Source organism: Corvus cornix, chromosome 4A, assembly GCF_000738735.6.
Source record: "Corvus cornix cornix isolate S_Up_H32 chromosome 4A, ASM73873v5, whole genome shotgun sequence".
Taxonomy (NCBI): Eukaryota; Metazoa; Chordata; class Aves; order Passeriformes; family Corvidae; genus Corvus; species Corvus cornix.
This window is the reverse complement of record NC_047058.1, coordinates 9,709,198-9,735,300: the sequence shown is the minus strand read 5'-3', so window position 1 is coordinate 9,735,300 and position 26,103 is coordinate 9,709,198. Positions and strand designations below refer to the sequence as shown.

The 26,103-nt window shown below is 37.7% G+C and overlaps 1 protein-coding gene across 1 annotated transcript; it reads left to right on the top strand.

Annotated features, from left to right (window-relative positions):
- The first annotated feature begins 38 nt into the window (after positions 1–38).
- Positions 39–25,900, top strand: CUL4B (cullin 4B). The gene is made up of 20 exons (XM_010407679.3): positions 39–1,192; positions 3,865–3,980; positions 8,504–8,607; positions 9,530–9,599; positions 10,058–10,131; positions 11,123–11,285; positions 11,386–11,475; positions 11,746–11,828; positions 12,874–12,941; positions 14,049–14,167; positions 15,008–15,200; positions 16,279–16,383; positions 16,676–16,786; positions 17,522–17,607; positions 18,169–18,276; positions 18,525–18,638; positions 19,554–19,659; positions 19,735–19,907; positions 20,443–20,595; positions 22,162–25,900. Exons 1-20 carry the CDS (start codon positions 667–669, stop codon positions 22,255–22,257), a joined length of 2,658 nt encoding a protein of 885 aa, XP_010405981.1. The 5' UTR covers positions 39–666; the 3' UTR covers positions 22,258–25,900.
- Positions 25,901–26,103: the final 203 nt, after the last annotated feature.

Genomic DNA, 26,103 nt, shown 5'->3' with positions numbered 1-26,103 from the left:
CCACCGCCTCCCGGCCGCGCTTCCGTGCGCCGCGCCCCGTCATGCACGGCGGGCGGATGCGCCGCCATTTTTGCGCTCCCTCTGCTGTGCAGTGACAATAACAACCCGGCCGGGCCGTCCCCCCTCAGCGAGCGCGGGCACAGGCGGAGAGGGGGGAGCGGGGCCCGAGCGGAGCGGCCGCGGGGCAGAGCGGGAGGTGTGTGGGGCGAGGGGCTGGAGCCGAGGCGAGAGGGAGCCGCGCTCAGCCCTCCCCGCTGCTGCTCGGCGGAGACGAGGCGGCCGGAGCAGGAGGGGAGCGCAAGAAGAAGCCGGGGGAGCGGGCAGCCGTGGGGAATTCTGCTGCTGGAGAGGAGAGTTGAAAGGAGCTGGTGGGTGGCGAGAGGCAGGAACGGAGACGCTCCGCTGGGAAAGGAGTAAAAGCAGAAAGGCAGAGATAAACTACGAGAAGAACCAAAGTAATAAAGAAAAGGGGAAGAGGAGATAAAGTGATTCCTCCGATAAAGAAGAACGCGAAGGAGAGGAAATACGGAAGGACTCCACTGATGAGAAGGAGGAGTTGAAAGACCCCCCCCGAGAGACAGCAGAGACTGACTTTAAAACTCTACCCCTCTTTTTGTCACACCACAAGGATTTGATGCCCCTCAGCCTGTTCACTTCTGTGTGTTCATGTTTCCCACAGGTTTCTCTTCCCCCAACCCCCCAGCTGCAGCCCAGGAGGTCAGACCTGCCACTGATGGTAACACTAGCAGCAGCTCCTCCTGCAAGAAGAGAAAGTTAAATAACAACAGCAATTCCGAAAAAGAAGAATTTGATTCCATTTCCTCCTGCACCTCTTCTCCTTCCAAAAACACCTCCTCGTCATCTTCCTCTGTCATCACCACTTCCTCGTGCTCCTCCTCAGGGGTCGCTTCCTCCAACCATCACCTCCAGAAGAAGCTGCGCTTTGAGGACTCCGTGGATTTTATTGGACTCGATGTGAAGATGGCTGAAGAGTCTTCTTCCTCCTCCTCTCCTGCTGCCTCTTCTCAGCAGCAGCACCAACAACAGCTCAAAAATAAAAGCCTTTTAATTTCGTCAGTGGCTGTGGGGCACCATGCAAATGGCCTGACCAAAGCTGCCTCCTCTACTGTTTCCAGTTTCGCCAACAGTAAACCTGGTTCTGCCAAGAAATTAGTGATCAAGAACTTTAAAGGTAACAGGCAATAATTTGTCACAACCTGTGGGGAGCTGACACTCGACTTTGTGTTTTGTTTTCAGCTTGAAAACCGGTTCCTTTTAAATAGCTCCAGGTTTTGCAGGAATTGCTTTTCTGTGGTGAACATTTCCTCACTTTTGTAAAGGGGAATAGTGATTTCTGATGTGTGCTTGCCTGGTCATGTGCACATCCTGAGTTGCACTTTGCTGCTTGGAATTATTTTTTGGACTCCCTTCACTCTGTCTCTTGAGAAGGCCTTAATTTGTATGTTAGGTGTAAGGTTTTACTACCTGTGTAAATCGCCTTTGTTTAAACTTTTAACATTTGATACCTCTTTTCTAGTAATCCTGATTCAGGGCTTAGTGTATATTTTAGCCCAGTTTATGATATGTCTTGCACAAAATGTGTTTTTTTAAACTGGCCTTGAATTTACATGCCTTGCCTCTATCCGTGTTGTCTGTTTATAGGATAATCTGCCTGTGCTTAGTTTTAAATGTTGAAACTAAGGTGATTATCTGGCTATTATGGTGGATTTCCTTTCTGGTTTTCCCACTTGCCTTTAAAGTAGGTACTTCAGATTTTTGCAGAGATTTTTCCTTGTAATAGCCTCACTGTAATTTTTAACTGTAGTATCTTTTCTCTGTCTTAGCTTGCTCTTAGTTTACAAGTTTACATTATTTTATAAATTCTCTCAAATCATATGTTTGAAATTTTTGAGTAATGTTACTAGAGACCAAGGGAAAGTAGAGAAATTAAACTTTTCTGATGTGATGCTGCTTCATTTTCTAGTAAACAAAAATACAAATAGGGTAGGCAGAAAGCTTAGCTAAAATGCTGCCATTTTTTCCCTATAAAGATGAGGAAATCACGGGCTTTTTTTATTTCCTGCCTCTTGCTGTCTTCCAAAATAGTCCACTTTGCTTTCTTGGGTTGTTTCTTTCTCCTTATGTGTTTGGGTTTGGGGAGGGATAAAAGATATTACCAACACTAAAATTAATTTCTAAATACATAATTGATACAAATGTTCTGTTGAGTTATTGCATCAGGTAAGGATTAGGATTATTTGACGCACTGTAATGTTTTGCAGGAATTCATGATCACACTGTAACTATTTGCTTTAAGGTTCCAATTCTCAAAAATGTTCTCCACACATCCCAGCATCATCATTTAATTTGACTGATTATTTTAAAATACAAACCTATGATGCATCATAGGCTGCTCTTCAGTTGCTTGTGCACTGTTATCTTTAAGGGAAGTTAACTTTTCGCATTTAAAATACCTGTCAAATGTCATGGATTGCATGGTGCTGTGATCATCATTGCTTATGAATTGGTATTTGAACCACTTCCTTAGAAAGGATGTCTTGGGATTGTGACAGCCTTGCTTTTTATTTACTCTCAGATGCTAAACTGAATAATAATCTTAAGATTATTGTTTTTATCTTACTGTGATAGCAGTAACATCCTTTACAACTTAAATAACTTCCTAAAATCCATAACCGTGGTGTTAACTGCTGAGCAGCATACTCGGGAGTTGCTGGTGAAAATGTGCAAGTCCATAGTCAGTTGTCTCCCTAGATCCGTATGATGCAGCTGATGTTGGGATATTCCCAATATTGTAGGGAAATGCTTGAAAGAACAAAATAATTACTTCTCTCTGTTAAGTCATTTCTAAGGAAACCATAGAGCTTTAAAATCTTTTTTTTACTTTTAGGTGTGTAAAAGTCAATTTTAATGGAGTATAAACTCTGGGGCAGTTTCACCTGTTGATAGCATGAATGTGCATGTGTCATCATCTTCCCCAGATTTTCTTCTCCTTTCTTCTCCATTTGGGAATGTGCTTATTAGAACAAAAATGGTCACTTTAGGTAGTTATGAGAATATAAAATCTTAAAATAGTTCTTATATTCTGAGGATGTGACTTGGGGAATATCATAGCATGTTGTAAATGCTTTAGTCTTGTTGAAGGTGCTGCAGAGCAGGGACATCTCTAGAAAAGAGCCAGAAAAAATAATGGTCAGATCTGGGAAGCTGGAGCTATTTGAACATTAAAAGAGGCTTAACTCTAAAAAATATCCACTGGTCAAACCCAAGAAAGACATAAAGGTATTCCTTTAAAATTGGAAGGTTTTCCTTGGGAACATAAAGCCTGTGTAATAATTACAGTTTTTCCATGAGTGTTTCTTGAGGAGTTCTTTCCAACGGTTAATACAGAGTTGAATTAATGAGCAGTAAATTAAAAACTAAGATACACACAACTGTGTATCTTTTAATCCATCATTTTCGCCTTTTACGTTCCCTTTCTTTTGGCTCTGCTGTCCTGGTAATGAAAGATTGTAATGAAGGTGTAGATCACTCTTGCTGGTTTTAGCCCTTCTTCAGCTGCTCAGGCACAGAATTGTGATTTTTGTAAAACACACATACACTTTGGGCTACAGGTGCTGTGATGTGTATGTGAAGAGCAATGCTGAATTACTACAATGTGTTACTCTTTCAAATGTAAATAAGATACTGCTTTTGCACAAATGCTTTCTTTTCATGTAAGTATAAATTAAAAGCTGGACCATCAACCCATACCTCTTTTCCCTCAAAGCTACATTCTTTTCATTTCTGTAAAAGATTCTGCTTTATCTAAATATTTTCTCAAACTTTATATAATTTCTTTTAAAGATAAACCCAAATTGCCTGAAAACTACACAGATGAAACCTGGCAAAAACTGAAAGAAGCTGTAGAAGCTATCCAGAACAGTACTTCAATTAAGTACAATTTAGAAGAGCTCTATCAGGTAAGTGCATTAAGTAAAAGCAATGGGGTAGGGCTTTTTTGTTTTGTTCTCAGATGTTTTTGCTTAAAACTCTTGATATGGTGGTAAGAATATGGCATTTTGCTTGATAGCAGCTTTTGTGATTGAAAAACTTGTCACCAAATAGTTTCTTCATTTTAAAAAAATGAGTAAAAATTTCACAAGACCTAGCATTGAACTCATATATTATTCTTTTACTTGCCACAACAAAATCCAAGGTATGGTTTCCCTTGTGGCAGTTGATGAGAATTAAATAAGGCAAGGAGCTATATTCCCTTTTCTGTTTAGGGGGTTGTGTTGTTTATCTGCTAAAGGAGAAATGTGGAATCCTCAAATATTGGTGTTTAGGTAAGAAAAAGATGATTTATATTAAAATGTCATTTATTTTCTGAAGAAAGTATCTGTTCATGACCAAGTATCACAAATCACTTAAAAACTGAAACTTTTTATTGACTTCTTATAGGTAAGTAGAACACCATTTTTCCTTGATGAATTGTGTTATTTTTGTTTGATTGTAATTTTCGGGCATTGCAGCATTCTGTCTATTCTAACAACTGAGAATCAAACTTTATTGCCAACAACAGCTCTGATTTTTTTTTTTTCTTAAATACTTTAGGAAGTGATCAGATTGAACTGCATTTCCTAATGCTTTTTTTATAAACTCCACTTCTGCTTTTTCAGCTGAATGTGTTGGAGAGATTTCCCCCTGCTTACCTTTTCCCTACTAATGTCACTTGTGGTTTTAGCAGCATAGCAACAGTGCTGCTTTAGCTGGGTATTAAGAAGCACTTGAACTTTTTACTCTACTTTTAAAGCCTCTATTACCTGGTTAGTTGTTTAATTGGTTCCTCTGTATGTGTATATAGCCTTCTCACCATCTCTTTTTAGTGTCTCTTCTTCACCTGCCCTCCCCTTTTCAACAAAAGCTGCATTTGTATATGGGGAAAAAAAAATCCTATTTGTACAAGGCTTGGGAACAGATTTAAGGAAGAATAAATTGCTGCTCCTCAGTCCAGGGCATTCTTAAGATCACTTTAATCTTTTATAATGTTCAATTAATTAACTAAAAATACTGCTTTTTTTACAGTTTGTCAGAATAATGATAGTATTGTTATTTTTGCAAAACTTGGTGAAAGTGATAGCAAATTACAACCAACTGTACTGGCTGATACTGTAAATTACTTACTCTAGACTGAGTAACAGTGCAAATAACTGTTAATTAAATGCTTGAAGGCTATCCAAAATTGTTAAAAAATACAAAGTTCTGTTGAAATCCTTGCTTCTGTTTAACAGTGTTGCTTAAATTTCTGCTGTCTTACCACAAGCTTAATTTAATGTTGCTTGTGGTCAGAAAACAAAAAATAAGCTTTTTTTGTTTTAAATCTCAGTGATTCAACATTGTTATTACTTAGATACTTCTCAGTGAAACAGAGTGCAATCAAGTATGGTTATTTTAATGTAAATCTAAAAATAAATGTCTTGATTTAAAAATAGTAATAGGAATCCACTAGTGTTTTTAGATGCTAACTAAACTAATGTCATTTCTGAACAGCTGCTTGGTAATGGATCTGATCCCAAATATGCCTTGGCAGACACCATTATCCAACATAGAGGGGAATTACAAAAGAGTCTGCAAAAGTTCTCCTGCACACCTCCAAAGAAGATAATTCTTTTTTAAATTGATTTAAGCTTCTTGCATTTGGTTTAACTCTTGTCTGTGTTGGAAAAATCCCACCGGGAAAACATTTTGAAGCTTTATTTCTTTGCGAGACCCAGGCTTCGTACTTGCTTTGTTCCTCCTCAGCAAGCAAAATGGTTCCTATCCTTGAGTAGCTGAAGTGCTACAGAATTGAATGCTTCTTTCATAGAGTAATTCTCCTTACATTAGTACCTGAAAGTAGAGATCTAGATCTTCGGTACCTGATATATAGCTATTTTTTTTAAATCAGATATAAGTACTTCCGGAAAGTTCCGATTTTCTCTTGTCAGAGTTGTGTTCAGTTCTTTTTCCTTACTACGCAAACCCAGGTTAAAACCCAGATGCTGTAGTTAAAAAAAAAAAAATCAAAACAAACAGAAAACCACATCCAACTATATATATGTTACACAAAGGAAATAGGGCTCTTCTTTGGATTTTCTGACCATCATTAGGGCACAGATTCCCTGATCAGAAACATGTTTTTCACTAATTCAGAACATGATAATTTTGTGAACTGAAGGCCCTAAAGTTTTTACATGTATTAATGTTGATACATTTTAGATACAATCAGCATTGTCTAGCACTAGTAATTAAGCGAAGCATAATATTGTAGTAGGGAGTTAATCTCTTAAAAATAAGCAAAGTTCACAAAATTAAAGCATTTCTGTGCATGTCATCATCAACAAAGATGCAGAAGTTTTGTACTTTATGTTCAAACCCTCAATCCTAGTAGACATGTTAAGCACTTTTGGCATTTCTGATAGACAAATGTAAAAGCTCAGCTTTATATGAACACTCCATAAAAGTAGGTGTATATTCATACATGTGCCTTTATTTCACTGAAAGTTAATTGTGTGCATTTGTCCATCTACAATGCAGAGGTTAATTCTTTTAAGGATTTAGAGCAGCATGGTTAAAGAGTACTTGTTTGATAGACAGCAGTTGTAACAATGTTGGGATGAGGTGATCAGAAGTCCAGGAAAGAGGCTGCTGGTGTCCTGGGCTGGTGGGTTGAAGCCAGAGTAACGGTGGTTCTGTAGGTGACAGGCAAGTTCCATCCAAAACATTCGTCTTCCCAGCTCTCAGTTGGCTTCTCCAAAGTGGAAGAAATTAAGAAACCTAGGAAGATTGCATTTGCTGAAGTTCTGATCAGGCTCTTCAAGCTCAGTGTTTTCCATCCCCTTGTTCTTCTGAATCAAGTATGGGGTTATATCCTGGTTTGCTGCCTGAACCTGATTGTACAATAGCAGAATAGAGTTGAACAGTGCCCATAATCTGCTCTGAACAGTGAACTATAGAATACATTTTCCTATTACTTTATTGTATTTGTTTGGTGTTTCTTAAGTGTTGAGGCTGAGAGTTAAACCTGTTGCTATTTCCAAACATAAGGATATGTATACTTGGGTGATAATTTTGGCTTTCCTTACAGTCTTCATTCAGACCTGTTTTGGTCTTAACTGGCACATTCACTCTCTTGCTATACCTGTTTACTTCTGACACTAAGCTCCTGGAGGTTTGGGGGTTTTTGTGGTTATTGTTGTGTGGGATGGTTTTGTTGCGGGGTTTTGGTTTTCATGGAGGTTTGGTTTGTGTTTGGTTGGAGTTTTTTTAACTCCTTTGTGTGCTAGAGCCAGTATTAGATGTAGTGCACTTGCACTCAGAATGGTTCCTGTTGATATCCTGGGATGAACCAAGGAACTCTTGTTTAGCTATTTTGGTTGTTGCTGTGCTTTTAGTGGTGACTGCTCACTGTCTGCTTCTGTTTGGACTGTTGGGAAGTATTCTGGGGGAATTTCAGTGTAATAGCATAGATCTGCTCTGTGCACTTCTGAACTATGCAGTCCCTCCATGGTTGCCTGCAGGTGCTAGGGAACAAACTTTACCTTCCAGTCCTTTATGTTTTTTCCAAAGAGTTGGTCATGCTAGCAACTGAAGTCTTTTCCAATAAGTAAATAATAGCACAAATCATTAATTGAAAATCATATATGCCTCTCCTCTAGCTTCTCCAGGTATTTTACAGAATAATCGCTTACTGCGTCTTTCACCAGCCTGCAAAGTTGTTTAGTTGCTTTCAAATTCTGGACATGGGTATGAATTTTAGAAGTCTTGAGATACACTAATGGACTTAAGAATGACTGTTTGCTTGATAGGTCTCTAAGATGTGGCCCCATTCAACTTCTTTTCACTTCTTACTGTGAGCACAGCAATAATTCTTCTAATACTTGATGAGATTTAGAAATCTGGGATTGTCATTGTAAACATCTGGAATGTAGTCATGCTACTAATATTCAGGATTGTAATTAAACTTATTCAGGCATGGAGTTGGTGGATGGATAGATAAGATAGATTACATACGTGTATATATATGTACTTTTGGGGACGAGGAAAGGTCTTCAAAAGGAAACTAAGCTGGCAGTGCTTTTCCATTAACATCAGTGTGACTTGCAGAGCACAGCAGTTAATAAAATTAAGACCTTAAGTGACTGCTTTGAGGTATGAAGATATTGGAACATATTAAAATACCATCTTTGGTTTCAGAGATGCCAGTCCTGCAGTTCCACGTGAAAGATCGACACTCCAGCTAAATTGATAATCTGTGAGCTGTTCAGGGCACAGCCTGCCTTTGTCTCCTGTTACCATTGCAGAGTCATGTCTGTCTGGTGTTTTTCATGGAGCAGTTAACTGTGTTAAAAGCTGTGAGAAGCAGAATTCTTGTCTGGGAGGGGATGTCCCCCTTTCTTGTAAAACCACATGTAAAAATATAGCAAGATTTTTTAGTTATTGTTTCTCTTTCTCTTTACTTCAGGCTGTTGAAAATCTCTGCTCCTACAAGATCTCTGCAAATTTGTACAAACAATTGAGGCAGATCTGTGAAGACCACATTAAAGCACAAATTCACCAATTCAGAGAATATCCTTTCTTTAGCTGTTGACAAGCCAAAATTGTTTTACCTGCAAGTATATGGTGATGGATTTCTTTGACTAGTTCATGACATTAGGCCATGGTAATCTGAATTCCTAGGATTTGTGTAATTGGTTTTGTGTTAATTTCTTTGTGGGACCTAGGAGAACACTACTTGTTCCTTTATGTCTGTAACCATTGAAAAGTTTGAGAAAGTTTCACTGGTATTTGTAAAATACTTTGACATCTTACAGAAACTCGTGTTAGATTTGCAGCAAGGCTTAAAAAGCCTTTATTGACTGTATCATGTCAGGGTTTTTTATATTGAACTTTCCAAGCTTAGATAAAGTGAAGAGTCTTCCAACAAGTAGCTTTTGGGTTTTTTTGGAAAAGTAATGGTGGTCTGGCAGCATGTCAGGTTCTGAGGATCAAAATGTTTTATTTTCAGAAGTTTGGGATTGCATCAGGCTGAGATCCTGTTAAGTGGATGTTAATTAGTTCCAGAGCTGAATAAAAGATATGCAGTGAGCTGAATAAAAGATAAATTTGAAGGACAAAGTTTATTTCTTAAGGTTAACTGAAATTACAGTGTAGTTGTGAGCTCTTACATGTATTGGGTATTGTTGGTTTTTGAGGTATGGGGATATGTACGTTTGTTCCATTCCCCAGGGATGGCAGATTAAACAAAACATTCAAAACTATTTAGATAGTTTTTTAAAATTTGTTCAGATAATTTTGATTTCTCATTATTAACACAAAGGCCCTCATTAAAAAGTAAAAATAAATGTGTTGCAAGAAATTAACTGGTTCATTCTGAGAGTAGGTTGAGTTTGTTGTGCTCTCTGTTAAGTGTCTTTAAAAAATAATAAAGTTGGTTGATTTAATTGCTTACACCACCTATTAATCATGATTTTCTTAATGATTTCTTCATGGATTCATTGGATAGTGTCCTTTTTCTAAAGAAAATAGACAAATGTTGGCAAGATCACTGCAGACAAATGGTAAGTTTATCTTTTTAAGGAAAACCAGTTGCTTTGTCAGCCTGTTTTGCTTAACTTTGTTCCTTTTCAAACTTCTGAAACGTCTTAAATTTATGTGAGGTTTCTTTGTGATATACAGCTGTATCTGGTTTGTTAGAAATGAATACTTGCCAGTAGTGTGTTTCTTAGCATATGGGTCTGATCTTGGACACACACACACCCCTAACTCCTCATTGTCAGTTTTATGCAAGCCTTTCTCCTTTATTAAAGGAGCTGTTCTGTTACACAGAAATATGCAAAGTGTCACATTGATCACCTTGCAGGGATTGGCAGAAGATGTTAAATAAATCAGCGGTGTCCAAGAAAGCACTGCCTGAAACCCATTGGTGGGATTTCTTGTTGTTGTTGAGCATAGTTGGTGTTGCTCTTCAGTTTTAAGAGTAAAATGATTGTGGCTGTTTTATTCCTTCTCGTGACAGATTATGATTAGAAGTATCTTTTTGTTCTTGGATCGAACTTACGTACTTCAGAATTCAATGCTGCCATCTATTTGGTAAGGGCACAAAGAATTAAATTATTTGGGGGTGCATTTCAAACTATTGCTTGTACCTTGCTGATTTTCAGGTGGATTTTTTTAATATAAACTTCCTAGTGACCTGTAAATTACACGGTGAATGCACAAATGCTTTTTGCAAAGGGAGACTTACAATTTATTTGCCATAAGTTATAGGATTGTTCTAGAATAGCTGTGATCTCAAATTTCAGTGAAGTAGATATCAGCCTCCAGTTTGCACAGTTAAAGGAAGGGGCCTGGTCAGCAACTGAAGTGCAAGGGTTTGGGGTGCCCAGTTACTGCCTTAGCATGCACAGTATTTCAAGTTCTGTAAGTACTTTGAAGGAAAGAATTACTTAAAAGCAAGATATGCTTTTTTGGACTTCAACTTCTGCTCCTTGTATTAATAATTAGTATATGCCCTACTGTTCTTTGGTACCTGAATTACTTTGCCAGAGATTGATGGAGGGCCTGACTTTTCCTAAGAGTGACCATACCCATAGTTTCAAATTCATGGAAGGTTTTAACTGGGACAGTCAAAGCAGAGATCCTTGTCGTTCACATCACTGAGTTCTTCTAAGCCGTGCCTAAGAATTAGAGATTAGTAAGTGATGGACAAAATAGAAATATTGTCCAACACCATAACCATGGAATTGGAACCCAGGATGGTATTTTTCTTTTCTCATGAAGGTTGGTGTTCCAACATCCTGTCGACCAACTGAAAAATAAAGATGTTGCGAAAGTTACGTGGTTATTTAGGAAAATATACCTGCATTGGTGTTTAAAATCTGTAGCTTCATGTTGGTGCAGTGTCATGGTTTATTTCAGTGTTCATCTATTTGTTCAGCTTGAGTGATGTGGAGGCAGAGGAATGAGGAATTGGAAGAATGCTAGTATTGGCCTCTTTATTAGATCTAGATCATGTTGTAATAAGATATGTCTGGGATTTATTCTTAAACAGTTTATTGAGCAGTCTTTGTTTTCTTTTTAGGGATATGGGGCTAGAATTGTTCAGAACTCATATAATCAGTGATCAGAAGGTTCAGAACAAAACTATTGATGGCATTCTTCTGCTGATCGAGAGGGAAAGAAATGGTGAGGCTATTGACAGGAGTTTACTGCGAAGCCTTCTGAGCATGCTTTCTGACTTGCAGGTGAGTAAACTTGTTTCACCTTTAAACCACTAAATAGCTCAAATTCTTATTTAGTGCTCAGTAAGCTTTACCCTGGATTGCTGTCATGTTGTTTCCCCAGATTTATCAGGACTCTTTCGAACATAGATTCTTGGAAGAGACTAATCGCCTGTATGCAGCAGAGGGACAGAGGCTTATGCAGGAACGAGAGGTATTTCAGATGTTTAACAGTATTTGTTGTGCCTAATGTCAAAGCATGTGTCAGGGAGTAGAAATATTCTGCTGCCTTAGTGTATAAGGCAATAATGTGACCTTTGTTTTATAGTATTCTGAAAAAGGAAATGCACGTGCAGTTGCCTTCAGTCACAGTGCTAATGATTTCTGCTTAAAACTGGAGCTGCTACTTCTGTCAGACCAGTATTGTGTCTCTTTTTCTCTTCTTGTTGTTTTTTAACATACAAAACTACTCTGGCATTTTCAGGTTCCAGAATATCTTCACCATGTCAACAAGCGCTTGGAAGAAGAAGCAGACAGAATAATCACTTACTTAGATCAGAGCACACAGTAAGTGTAATCTCTCTTCGCCTGGTGGTATGAGCTGTTCGGGCCCTCTTCTGTTGAGGGCCATTTAAGTAGCTGCAATTTATTTCTGTTACTGACTGACCATCAAATGCTTTTCACTTCCCACGGTTCCATGTTTACAATGAAGCATTGTCTTGGCTCACACAGCTAATAGCCTTTTCTTTTAAATCACTAGTTATTTTGGCATAAATGTTGTTAAGTATTTGCTTGAAGAAAAATAGGCTGCCACTCCCAGCCCAGATGTCTCTTTCCTGCTGAAATGTAATTAATCAAGTGTTGTCCTACCTGAAAAAGATAGGACTCGGCATAGAAAATTCTAAAGCTAAATATTCTGAATATTTACAAAAAATATTTGCATGTGGAGTCTGGGAAATTATTGAATAATGTCATTCTTCAATCTTTTCTACTTTGAGGCAGGATTTCTTCCAACACAGTCAGGTGGAGGTCTTCTAACATAAAGCTACAGCTGTTGGGTCTGAGAGAAAATGTAGGTCACTAATATCAAGACCTTTCTGAGAGAGAGGTGTTCTACTGCTACTGTCATACGTTTTGATTTCCTTCGTCTCTCAGCTGTTAAGTGTTTAGCTTGTTTAGTGGCTTCCTTCTTCCATGCCAGCATTAGGGACCAATTCTCTATTTTGTTTTAATACCTCTTGACTTGAGGTCTGTTTTCATTTTTCCTTGTTTTGTTTCCCAAGACATAAATGCCCTCCCACAGCACAGGATTAGGCATATTACTTGATGAATTCTCCCCAACTTCTTCACTGATGGAATAATTGTCCAGCTGCCTACAGGTCATGTACAACAGGCTTATTGTGTGAATTAAAATCGTCAGTCAGCAAGCAGAAAAAAAAAAGATTGTTTACTGGGGAGAAAAAGGATAAATATGTGTCTAATCATTTTAGGTCCTTGGCCACAGATAATTAGAGCACTCCCAATGATAATGTAATTAACATAATCACAAAAGAAGGATTTAAAACTGTCAGTAATGGAAAAAGGAAAATAATTCTAAACATTTCTTCTGTAGGAAGCCACTAATTGCTACTGTAGAAAAGCAACTTCTAGGTGAACATTTAACAGCCATTCTTCAGAAAGGTAATCTTTCTTCTTTATAGAAGTGTTTCTAATTACTGCTTCGGGGCTTTCAGTTCCTGTGCTGAAAGAAAGCGATGGATTTGGGTGCTGGGGGAGGACAAGCTACATCATTCTTTAACTCCCTTTGCTCCTCAGTTCCCAAAATAGCACTGACTATTCTCCTTGTTGGAGATAAGGGGACACTGTGCTGTCTTCTGATACACAGCAAAGCAAAAGGAAAATTAGAACAGGGGGCTCAAGTTCAGTATGTTAAGTGACATTTTGAAGACTTGGAGGTAAAGAAAGGAGTAGCCTTTGAATTATTGCTGTAACAGAAAAGGGAGATACTGAGTACTTGCTGCTAACAAAAAGCAGCTTGTTTTTAAAATGTGGTGTAATTTGAGCTATGCAATACATTGCCTCAGTTCTACAATGGTCTCTGTGGGGTCAAGTAACCTTCTGTTGATCTGAGAGATAATCTGGAAATAGAAACGGGTGCAGCAAGAGTTTAATAATACAGCAATCAAGTCCTTAATAGCCTGATTCTGAATGAAACAGGTATGTGAGCATCTTCCTGCACATCTGTAACAAACTCTTCCTTGAGGGGAGTATCAGACTTTACCCATCCACTTTCTTAGAACCTTGTTGTAGAGCATCAGGCCTTCTCCAGAAAGTTAAAAAGTGATGGTGAAGATATTTCTTGAAGCTGCTTGCCTTCAAGCATCTGTAAATTTTATTTTACAGCTGGAATTGAGAGTCAGAGCTGTCTTGCCAAGGAACTTTTCTTACAGATCAGTACAATGTAAACTTTTCAAATCTTCAGGGAATAGTAAAGCAGAAGTAAGCAAAGATGTTGTGATACGGTTGTTATGTAAAGTACATGTAGCCTGAGTGCAATAAAATCATGTGCAATAGTAAGATTTTTAAGGTTTCAGCCAGTTCAGGCAGATATTTTGTGTTTCACTGTTAAATTAGGCACCTTAAAATTAAAAAAACAACAAAAAATAGCACCACTAATAGTTTGATTAAAAAATACTTGTTTTGAAGAGGCGTCTTACTGTATTAGTAAGCTGTGCTTTCTTTGGGTTACTCTGGTTTTCATTTCTATTGAAATTCTCACATTTTCAGGTTTAAATCACCTTCTTGATGAAAACCGAATTCAAGACCTGTCTCTTCTATATCAGTTATTCAGCCGTGTGAGAGGTGGAGTACAGGTTCTCTTGCAGCACTGGATTGAATACATAAAGGTAATGTTCGTAGAGCTCTGGAACAGATACCACTGTTGTATCAGTGGGGTTTATACACAGATACTTGAGTCATCTCTGTAACCTATTGCATTTTTCTAAAAATTGAAGATACTTGCTTATAAACATGTATTTAATAGCTTTTGAAACATCCCAGGAAAGGTATAGTAACTGTTCTAGCCCTGTTGAAGAAAACATTGAATATTCAGTTGAATTACTGAACTCCAAATAAATTTGGAATTTATAATCTTGCTTATAGTTAGTTAGGGGGACAACTATATTTCTTCAGTAGTTATTTTAGTAAAGGCAGAATGTTTGTCTTCTTTCTGATAAAATTTCCTGTGAGAATGAGTGGTCGTTTAAGTTACCAACCAGTTGAAGTTCAAAAAGCACTTGAATATCAGTTAGGATGATTCATTTTATTTCTTGGTGAAAATGTCACAGAAAATATGGTTGTTGTGAAAGAAGGCTTTGGAATGGCACAGGAGTACTGTTAAATAAAACTGAGTTTAGTGAGAACATTACCTGTGTAAAACCTGAGGATATAGATGATTGAAAAGGGTGTGTTAATTTTGTCGTGCAAAACTCTGTTTCTTTAGACAGAAGTTCTGAATCTGTTCACTTTTTCATCAGTAGGTTTTGAATCAATATGCAAGGCCTAGGGATGATTATATAGTAAATACTTCATAATACAGGAATACATAATACAGGAATACTTTTGTTATTAGTGGAACTAATGTGAGTGCCAGAAACAACACATTACAAAGGTAACTTAAGGTTTTACAAGTCTTGTCATTTAAATTAATTATTCAGGCTAATTGTAAGATATGTTTTATTTTGCAGGCATTTGGTAGCACCATAGTGATTAATCCTGAAAAAGACAAAACCATGGTCCAAGAACTTCTTGATTTTAAAGACAAAGTTGACCATATTATTGATGTTTGCTTTCTCAAGAATGAGAAGTTTGTAAATGCCATGAAAGAAGCCTTTGAAACATTCATTAACAAAAGACCAAATAAGCCAGCTGAACTCATAGGTATTTTTCTTCAATTTCTTTCATGTGAGAATTTGGGTGCTGAGTTGCTGATGCACTTATAGATGGGATATGCTGGGATTGTGTGTTAGTATGTGCACAGTGCACATCAAACTGCGGATCTGCTGTGCCGCCTGATGCAAGGGAATCGTTTGGGAGGGTAACATCAAACATTAAAAGCAAACTGTTCATCACTTTACTGGCTAGGCTATAGGAAAGTGCAGAACATCAGAGTATGGGCATTCCAGCAATTGGCTGGTGTCTACACATGAGAATACTGCTAATAATTCGATTTTTTCAGAAGCTTCCATAACTCTGCCACCAGCACATATGCACAGAGCTGTTGGGGTTATACAGAGATATCTATGGTTTAATATGTGAAAGTGAAGAGAGCTGAGGATGCACTGAACCTCTATGGTGTGGATAGTTTCTGGTTTGCAAAGAACATTATTTACAGATTTGTGCATTACATGCCTGGTACTCTGCACTTTTGAACCATTTCCCCACGCAGTGAATACTACCTGGTTTGCAATTGGTTGTGCTGTTAGGCTTGTGGAGTGTCTGCCCTCCTTTTTTTGCATTAATTCCCTAACGGTAATGTGCTTACCAGACCATCTGAAATGAAAACAAACAATCTAGTTTGATTGAAACTAGAAATTAAAACAAAATAGTGATCTGCTAGAGAAATTCAGCAGTATAGTCAACACATTTAAGTAACTGATTTACGTATTTTTCTTATCTTTTTGCTTCTATTACAGCCATGTCAGTCTGCAACAGCAGTGACTTTTTACTTTGAGATCACAACATAAACCAAGATTTTTTTTTATAGGCAAAATGTTTTTAACATTGTATATGATAATTAAGATGCAGTCATTGCTTATCCAAAAAAGGATGCTAGGCTATAATATTTTTATAACTTCATAGCCTTATGAAAATGTATCAAGGTAGCTGTTACAAGGTTGATAGAAAGTGATTTCAGGATCTTTTACATTTTCAAGATTTCATAATATTAGATTTAGAAATTTTTGTTTCACTGTGATAGTAAGCATGTGCTAAACTTCATTCTTCATCGCTCTTTTAGCTAAATATGTAGATTCAAAGCTTCGTGCAGGCAACAAAGAAGCTACTGATGAAGAACTTGAAAAAATGCTGGATAAAATTATGATCATATTTAGATTCATATATGGTAAGTATTGGGGGGTTTTTTGTGGAGTTGTTTAACCAGTAACATAAAGGTACTTTGAAATTATTTTTGCAGTCTGGCTACATTTTCAGGTGTTTGTTCTCTGTGGATGTGGTTTGTTGGTGTAGTGCTGTTTAACTACTTTGCCTGTCAAATTGCAAATAACGAAACCTGTGGAAATCTTCATATGAAGGCCCTTTTTGCTTTCCTGAGCTTTGAATTGGGCCTCTTGTTGGTAATGTTTGTTTAAAACCAACAGTGCTTTGTGATCACTTTCAAATCTCATCTCTTACAGGAAAAGATGTCTTTGAGGCCTTTTATAAAAAAGATCTAGCAAAGAGACTATTAGTTGGGAAGAGTGCATCAGTAGATGCTGAAAAATCTATGCTTTCCAAACTCAAACATGGTAAGTAAATATCTGTCGGCCTATCTATCATTTCAATCTATCAGCTTTCTTTTAAAAGTAGTTGTTTTAACAGGCCTTCACAGAAGTGCTGTTGATATTTCCCCTTTCCATGAGGGCAAAAGCCTCTGTGCAAGTCCTGAATGACTGGTGGTTTTTGAGGAGATTCCTTTGCTTTTAGTTTTGTAATTATAACAGGAAAGGCAAAAACACAGGAACTTAAAGTATATCTTGGTCTGTAGGATAGAGTTGAGGTTCCCCACTGAGTAAATCAGGGATGTGCTCAGAGAACTTAAGGATGACTTCCACTTGTTACTCACTGTCAGCTAGTGGTTCTCTAGTCTGGTCTTCATTGTTTCATTGGATGTAGCCTTTGGGTGGCAAGGGTAAGGTTTTTAGAGTTTGACCTCTTTTCTGCCATCAGGACACAGTTTGTAAGGCAGCTGATAGGGATTAGAATTGTCATCTGAGTGACCGGTGGCCACCACAGTCAACAGATGAACAGTCAGGTCCACATGGAAAAACAACTGGGTTGCGAAATAGCTACCACATTAAAACATTTTCCTCTTTCTTGTTTATAACCTTATTCTGTACCTTAATTAGAAGCCAGGTCTTTATGTAAGAAAATCTGCTGAAAAAGGTCTTGCGTAAAAGTACATTCTGACACTTAGAATAACTACTCTGAGATGTTGAAAATAAACACATAAACTTCTAATACTTACATTTTTTATTTTATAGAATGTGGAGCTGCTTTCACCAGCAAACTTGAAGGAATGTTTAAAGATATGGAGCTTTCAAAAGACATAATGATACAATTCAAACAGGTACTGAGGGAAAGTCTGCTGTCTGTCCTGTCTGTGCTTTTGAAAATTTTACTAAATTTATTAAAGGTTTTTCCTGAGCAACACTGCAGAAAAACTGAGACAAGCTTCTTCAAACAAACAAAACATCACCCACAGCAATAAGAGAATTCTAAACTTACAAAACATTTTAACACCAGCTCTAAGACATTTTTAACACCACTATATTCTGATGCCTGGCTTGGAAGTTTTTGCACATTTAGTTCTGATGATTTTGTAATGTTTTGATTATAAACAATTTTTAACATTCTTTCCTCCATTCACACTTAATTAGATCTTCACCTCAGCCTGCTAAAACACTACTTTTGCTGTTTTCTTCCTGTATGGCAGTGCCTTTTGAACTTCAGAAAAGTGCTTTTTCTTTCCTTAATTTTCTTTCATGTAACTTGCAGTTTATACAACAAACACATCTTGTGGTCACTTGTCTTCTCAGCTCTCACAATGCCTGTTCTAACTTTTCAGTTCTACCTGAAATATGTATAATAAACATAGCTCTATTTTAATTTATTTTGTTTCTCTTTGCAGTATATGCAAAATCAGAATGTCCCTGGCAACATTGAACTAACAGTGAATATTCTGACTATGGGTTATTGGCCAACCTACGTGCCTATGGAGGTCCACCTGCCCCCAGAGGTAATGAACATCATGGGTTATACAAGTATTGGCCTATCAGAAATGCATCTTGGGATCCACTGACACTTGGTTTTCAATATGCATAGGGAAAGAAATGCAGAACTATCTTTTTTTAAATGAAATTTGTTTTCTTGCAATCCTTTTATCATTCTAAGCCTTGATTTAAGGCTTAATTGATTGTGGAGGAGGGAAGGATGCTTTTAAAGTTGAAATTGTGTTTTAGTGTTTTGGAATTTTTCTTCCTTTAGATGGTAAAACTGCAGGAGATTTTCAAGACCTTTTATTTAGGAAAGCACAGTGGTAGGAAACTTCAGTGGCAGTCAACACTAGGACACTGTGTACTAAAAGCAGAATTTAAAGAGGTGAGTCTATTGTTTCTATTACTCCTGTTGTTTTGTCAATTCCAAGTCTGGGTTGTACCTTAGGGATATATGGGGAAGCTTTTTTGTGCTGTGATAGAAAACTTAACACTGTTTTTGCAATTACTTTTGATCTCCTGCTATCTTTTCCAGAGTTGGTAGTTTCTGAAACAGATGTGTTAATGTCTAAGAACATGCACCCAGTTTCTGTATTGGTGGGGAAAGAAAAGCCTGTTGGGGAAAATATCCAGTGGGTTTACCTCCAGATTAAAAATGGCCCTCATTTTTATAGTGGGGAGGAAAAAAAAGGAGCCATGTTTCTTCAATGGCCTTACTTCATCTGATAGCATCAAGCATCTTTACAGTAAGCTTTTCACTACTGAAATAAAGAAAAATTCTGGATTGTACAAGAACGCAATTGTTTTAAAAGGGTTTCCAGTTATTCCCCTTCACCATTTCTTCACAAAATTTTCTCATTAAATAGGAATGCTTACCACTTCAATTTTCAGAAAAATGTTAATGGTAAAACAACTATTATCAAACTTGATTGTTTCAAAGATTCTATGGTTCTTTATGCTGTGTTCCTTAAACTAATGTTTGTGTAAGATTTTGATTTAAAGGTCTTCCAAACTGTAATTTTAAGTGGTTTGAGACTTGTCTGGAGTAATCTGATGCATGTCTTGGGTGAGGTTTGTCACTGGATAAAATAGTCCAGCTTTGTGGCCTCAAGCTTGTGCTGCATTTCATAGTAAACACAAGGGACCAGTAACTTCTTTCATATTCTCAAGATACTATAAAATAATATCCTGTTACTGAAATAATTGACATGCAAGAGTGAGTTGTTTCTCATGTTCCCCTCATCCCTTTCCCCCCCAGAAAAAACAGCCTGGTGATGTCTGTTTATTTCCCGTGTTACAGGGCAAAAAAGAACTTCAGGTCTCCTTGTTCCAGACACTGGTGCTGCTCATGTTTAATGAAGGAGAGGAGTTCAGTTTAGAGGAGATAAAGCAAGCCACTGGGATAGGTTGGTATCAAAAACAAATGAGTACTTCCAAGTGTTCTTACTGAAAAAAACCTAAACAACTTGTTTCTGCTTTAGAGGATGGAGAGCTGAGAAGGACACTTCAATCTCTGGCTTGTGGCAAAGCTAGAGTACTGACTAAAAGCCCCAAAGGCAAAGATGTGGAAGATGGTGATAAATTCACATGTAATGATGATTTCAGACATAAGCTCTTCAGGATAAAAATCAACCAAATTCAGATGAAAGAAACGGTATATTTTTTTTAATCCTCTGGGGTTTAGATCCTTGGGTTAAGAACCTTGTTGCCTGCCCTTTTACAAGCTTTTTTCCTCCTGGTTGTCATGTACATAGTGGTATCTCTGTCAGAGTTACATGTGTAATTTGGATGACAGCACATACCTAACAGTGGTGATTTAAATGTGTGTCTCTGTACTAAGACACCAGTGATGCTGGATTTCTCTATAAGGTTAAGAGAAGTTCCAATTATGAAATGCTCTTTTCGTCCTTTATCATTCCATGGAGCTTTACTGACTGTGAACATGGAAAACTCACTGTGGACTTGTTTCTCTGACAGCCATCCAATGTAAAATCGGTGCAAAGGTTTTAATTCTTTGTACGAGTGGGTTTTTTAATAGACAATCAGCCTTCGTATTTGTAAAGGGTTTATGTCAGATATTTGACAACAGGCATTTCACTGTCTTACACTGAGAATTGTTATAGAGATAGAAAGAATTGTTTTGACAGTGCTGGTATTCTCATTAAAACTTTTCTGAATGGATCCTTCAGGTGGAGGAGCAGGCAAGCACTACAGAGAGAGTATTCCAGGACCGGCAGTACCAGATCGACGCTGCCATTGTGCGGATCATGAAGATGCGCAAGACGCTGAGTCATAACCTGCTTGTGTCAGAGGTCTACAACCAGCTGAAGTTCCCAGTCAAGGTGGCGTACTGATTCTTCTACTTCTAAAACTTTATTAGTTCTTTTTATCTTCCCTGGCCTGCCCTCAGTTAAACAGCGCTTCTGTCTAAAATATGCATCTTTTTGGTATTAGAAAGGGCAAATACTCACTTTCAGGAATTTATAAAGTGCCAGTTGTTACTGAAACCTATTTCCAAAGGATTTCAGCCCTGGAGTTTGTTAGCAGTAAGGGAGCAGCTGGCTCTCCTTGTATGCTGCTGTTCCACTGTTTGCAGTGTTCTGGCAAGGCATTCTTGGGCAAAGGAGAAAATGCTTCAAATCTCAAAACCAATTCTTTGTTACAATCTGAACTTGGTTGATACTTCTGAAGTACAGTGGTTTTTCTAGATGGATTATACTGGTTAATATATATACACACACAAATAGGAATAAAAATAAAATATTGGTGAATGTCTCAAAGCTGAAGAAGCCCACAGTTGCAATATAAAATGACTGGCTTATTACTGTCTCTGTCCGGCTTTGTGGCTCACATTTGTGCATGCACAAATGCACGGCTGGCTTCAGTATAAAGTTGGTGACAAAGAGATGAGAAGGGTCTTTGCGTGTATTCCAACAAGAGCATTTATTGCTTCTACACTGTGGAAGGTTACAGAGGCAAAGGTGAGAACAATGGCAAACTCTAGGTTTTATCCAGGAGTGGGGAAAAGGCAGGACTAGGGAATGGGGACCAATGGGGAAGCTCTGGGGGAGTGACGAGGCTGACAGCCAACCGGGGGAGCTAAACGGAGTAGATTAACATAACAGAACAAGCATCTTGAGAGAAGCCTTTCTGGTCACCCTAACCCTGACTGGTAAGTCTTTAGCACCAGAGACTGTCTTACCAAGAGCTCTCTCTGTCCCTTGTGCCACAGGCCAATCGGCCACCACACTGGCTCATTGTGTACAAATGGAAATGGGTTTTCAAACAGACAGCGGTGCATTGTTGGAATTCAAATATGTGGTGCTTTCTATCAATGGAAATGTAAAATAAAAGGTCCTTCTATCTCATTCCATTGTATTACCACATTGAGTGCCTGCCCGCCTGTAAGTATTGCATAAACTGCAGTTGGGCTTTGTAAGATTATAGCAGATTATTTAAATAATTTTCCTCACCCGTTATCATGAGGCATTTTTATAAAGTTCTTCACCCAGCAAAATCACAGGGCACCCAAACTGTTGCAAAACTCATTTGCTTCAAGAGGAAATGAAACCATCTTTTACTGGCTAAATGTCAGAAATAGAAACACTTTGGTATGTGATGCACAAACTGCACTTCTTTAGAGTTCAGTTCAAACAACAGCAAATATCTTTCCTTTTTGTAAAAAGTCTGTTTAGCTGCAGGTGATGAGCCAGATTTGTAACTCTCTCTTCCATCAGTTATACATTGCAGACTTTAGAAGCTCTGATACTTTAAAGGATTTTTTTTAAACTGGGAATTCTGTTTCCTCAGCCATCTTGAACAATATAGATATTTGGCTCAACTGGAAAGAAAGAACCAAGAAGCATTGACTGCAAAGTAATAATGCTGACATGTGCTTTATTTTGCAGCCTGCTGACCTTAAGAAGAGAATAGAATCCTTAATTGACAGGGACTACATGGAAAGAGATAAAGAAAACCCGAATCAGTACAACTATATTGCATAAACATATGTTGGCCTTTGTTTTACTGCACACTTGGTGTCCTACACAGTTGCCAGTGGATAAACTAGCCTGTTGATCCCGTTAATTGACTTTTTATACTACCGATGATTGAATGAAAGCAGTGTAATGGAAAAGTATAGTAGAGTGGACTTCTTTCAGTGGTTAACATGCCCATTTAAAGAGTACTATTTACATTTTAAGAAGAATGCTGTTGAACTCTTTGCATGTTATTTAGTAAGATGTGCAGAAAGCTGAAAGAAAGTACCTGGTCTTTCTGATTCCATTTGTCTCTGGGTCTGAAGAGGAGTCACTTGATATATGACAGATATCTTTCATATCTTTAAATGGAAACAGAAGGTTAATTAATATAAGAAAATAGCCTTTAAAATGCTTAAACTGCATGCAAACTTTTAATTTACTGTACAGAATGCATTTCAGTTATACATACCATTGGTTTGGTTGATGCCCACACTTGGATTTTTTTCTCTTGAGGGGGGAAATGGGGAATAAGCCAAGCTATGCTTATTGCTGATCTAATGGAAAATATTCTTGGTTGCAATTAAGACAAAATGGTACCAGTATAAAATGATGTACAAAGTTTGCAGTGTGGGCATGTATACTGTATATACAAACACCATTCTTAAATAACTGCTACAACAAAACAAGTTCAGATTAGATTTATATGGCTTGCCTGTGAGACTTGGTGTTCACCTTTGGGAATTTTAAGCATAAAACAGCCATAATGGAAGAAGTGACAGTTTTTACTAGTCATGGGTAGGAGGCCTTCACCTCTTGGCAGCAATACTCTAGAATAAAGAGAATCTATTTACAGATGAAAAGCCACACTGTTTTTGTGGTAAAGCTGTAAGAACAAAAATTGCAAATGGATTTTAATACTTGTTTTGCTTTGCAACATTCTAAACTTGAACTAACCTCAAGGTTTAGACAGGGCAGTTCTTCTAAGACTGCCCTGCTTTGGATTGCTTTAACTTAAAGCTTTAAGAACTCAGCCCTAGAGCCTAGCAGGCCTCCTAGAACCCAGAAGCCTACCTCTCATATAGTAAGTTAAGTATTGCTACAAGGCATCTAAAATATATTTTCTTAGATGACCAGAGAGCATTCTTTGCATCTTTATAAGACATGGGAGAGTAAGTCACTTGAATGTAGAGCTTTGTTTCAACAAAATACATTTTTTATTGCTTATAGCAGCATGTGCCAGGAATATATGGGAAAAAAAAGGTGTCAGCAGAAAAGGAACTCCTCCACGTACCAGTTCTTCCTTACCCAGCCAGGCTTTAGACCTACGATCAGCTGTGTTGCAGAGCACAATGAAAAACCTCATCCTCTTTCAGGCACTGATAGTCCTGGGGAATACCAGATATCTCTTGAAAGCAAGATGTTACTTTTGTTTAATGGCAGTGTAACTTAGCTCTCTATGACCTATAACTTCTATCACTGTGATCCCTCATTCAGGGGTGCGCATGTGTGAGAGTGTGTGTGTGTTTTCTATCTGATACATCCCATCTTAGTGCTTTTTTTAATCTACTGTTTAATTCCATATATGCTCCAGCCGTGTTTTCTCTCAAGCTCTTTTGTATGCAGTTCTCAGCTGACACATGAAGCAAATGTGGGTGGTTTTTTTCCCTGCTAAATTATTTGCAGTCATCCTCAACTAACTGTCATACAGCTCTTTGTGATCTGCAGAAAATCCACCTTGCCCCTTGACACTATTGCAGCATAACCACTGGTAGACATCCAGGGCCACCCCTGCCTCTGTGAGACAAATACTGACAGTAGAGTTATGTGGTGAGAACCTTGAAGACTCCTCCTGCAAATCTTCAAGTATTAGTTCAAATAGAGATTTACTGGGGAGGAAAGAATGCCCCCCACCATAAAAAAACAAAAGACTTCTGTGTTTTGCATTCAGTGTTCCTTTTTCTTGTATGTGTTTTGTATCTTCAGCCAATAAAAGATTCCTTTTAAAGAGAATTGGAGAAGAAGCATAAGACTTAACTCTTTGGGAGACAGGAGATGATATATTGAGCTGGTTCCATTCAGTCTGTTGTAGCATATAAATCTAACACCACTACATGTGTGAACACCTGTTGTGGCAAAACCCTCCCTCTTTACACAAGTGTCACATTCAGTCAAATGAATTGCAAAGGTCTGTAGGTTTATTTCATTTTTATCCTGTCTATTTCAGTAACTTAAATGCAGAAAATTATACAGAAAATGTCCTCAAATCTGATCAGAATTCACAATCTGAGGCAGACCCTAAGCGCAATCTAGTTAAAGCAACCCAAAGAATGGACTTTGAGAACCCTGGCTAGGCCAGGAGAGGGGTGAGCAAGGGGAGGGGAGAAGGCTTCTCCTTGTAGCTTCATGGGTTTTCCCCAAGAACTTGTTCATCTCTTCTGCTAAGGTCTCGCTCATTCCTGGTTAATGACAAAGCTGCAGCCAAGATTTGTCGTCGTACAACTCCGCAAATTCTTGCTGGGATCATGTGCCTGCTTATTGAGCCATATATATCTCTGTAAGAAAAAACTGAAGTGGGCTTGGACCACAACTCATCTGGCTAGAACACAGCTTGTCTGTTTGGCCACACATTTTTAATCTTGACTCTTGCATGCAGTTTATAGCACCTTGTTCATAAGAAATTGCAGTTTATTCTTAGAAATATATATTTTAGGGTTTTTAATCTTTATACCCATAAATGGACTATTTTTTTGTCTTGGCTGGTTTCAAAAGTGACCATTTTGTTTAAATGCTGTAATTGCAAATGTGTTGTAAACGTTGTTTTGTTCTATAGTTTACACAAAGGTGCCAAAGTAAATAGTTAATAAAAAAAAAAAAACAAACCCTAGCAAATTGTTAAGTTGCTTTAGCTGTTCTTCATATTTTGGTCTCAGCTTTTTTTTTTTTTTTTTTCTGTTGGCCTTTCATTTTTCCCTAGACATATCATTTGCCCTAATGTTTTCTTTTAAAACAAAAAAAAAAGTGCATCTAAAAAAAAGTTCAAATACCACTTTTTTTTTTTAGTGCTCTCATATAGTAGGAAGAACATTTTCTTTGAAACGTTACACTAAAATTGTAAGAGTACAGCAGCATTCAAAAATGTAATATACTTTTTGTATAACAGTCTTGAGAGTGTGTCTGGAGTTGGGGGGAAAAAATTAACCCTGTTACTTTCCAGAAGCCTCTTCCCTCAGCTACCAGAATATGAAATTGTGCTTTTTCACAGCATCAAAAACTTATCGTTTATGCAGACTTGCAAACAGGGCATGTATCACCATTGCATCCTTCGATGCAAAAAGCAGCAAAACCTTTTTTATGTTTCATAAGTCTGATATGGGTACAGAGAGTCTTTCTTAAGTTGGTAAATAATGTAAATACATGTCCTTTCAGAGAGTGAGTCTGTTATCTAGGTATTTTGTGTCATTTAATAAATATTAAACAGTTTTGTGTTGATAAACTCTTGTGCGTAAAATGCCTTCTTACTCCAAGTTCTGTATGTTGGGCTTACTAATGTTTATGGCTTCTTTAAATTCTTTAGCTTGTGCTCTGATAGCAAAATACTTGTTTGCTACTTAAATATAATAAGTAGTTCCTTATTCATTCAGTCATTAAAATCCCTTGAGTTTTCTAAGTGGCTTCCATTCCTGAATTTTTATTGTTTTGGGTTTTTTGCTAAGTCTTCTATGGTTCTTGGAGGGGAAGGAAATAAGCATCCTTACAGACTCTGAATCGGGATTAGAATGTATACAAGTGGCAGAAATACACAAAAATACTGGAGGTGGTGGTTTGTTGCTCCTAGAGGAGGTACCTCTCCTGCTGTATAAATATTCCTTG

Bases quoted from the DNA above. Each gene is read 5' to 3' on its own strand.
- CUL4B (XM_010407679.3), top strand. From the start codon at position 667: ATGTTTCCCACAGGTTTCTCTTCCCCCAACCCCCCAGCTGCAGCCCAG. The intron at 3,981-8,503 runs GTAAGTGCATTA...TCTTTACTTCAG, and splicing joins ATTTAGAAGAGCTCTATCAG to GCTGTTGAAAATCTCTGCTC. The intron at 8,608-9,529 runs ATATCCTTTCTT...TGATTTCTTCAT, and splicing joins CAAATTCACCAATTCAGAGA to GGATTCATTGGATAGTGTCC.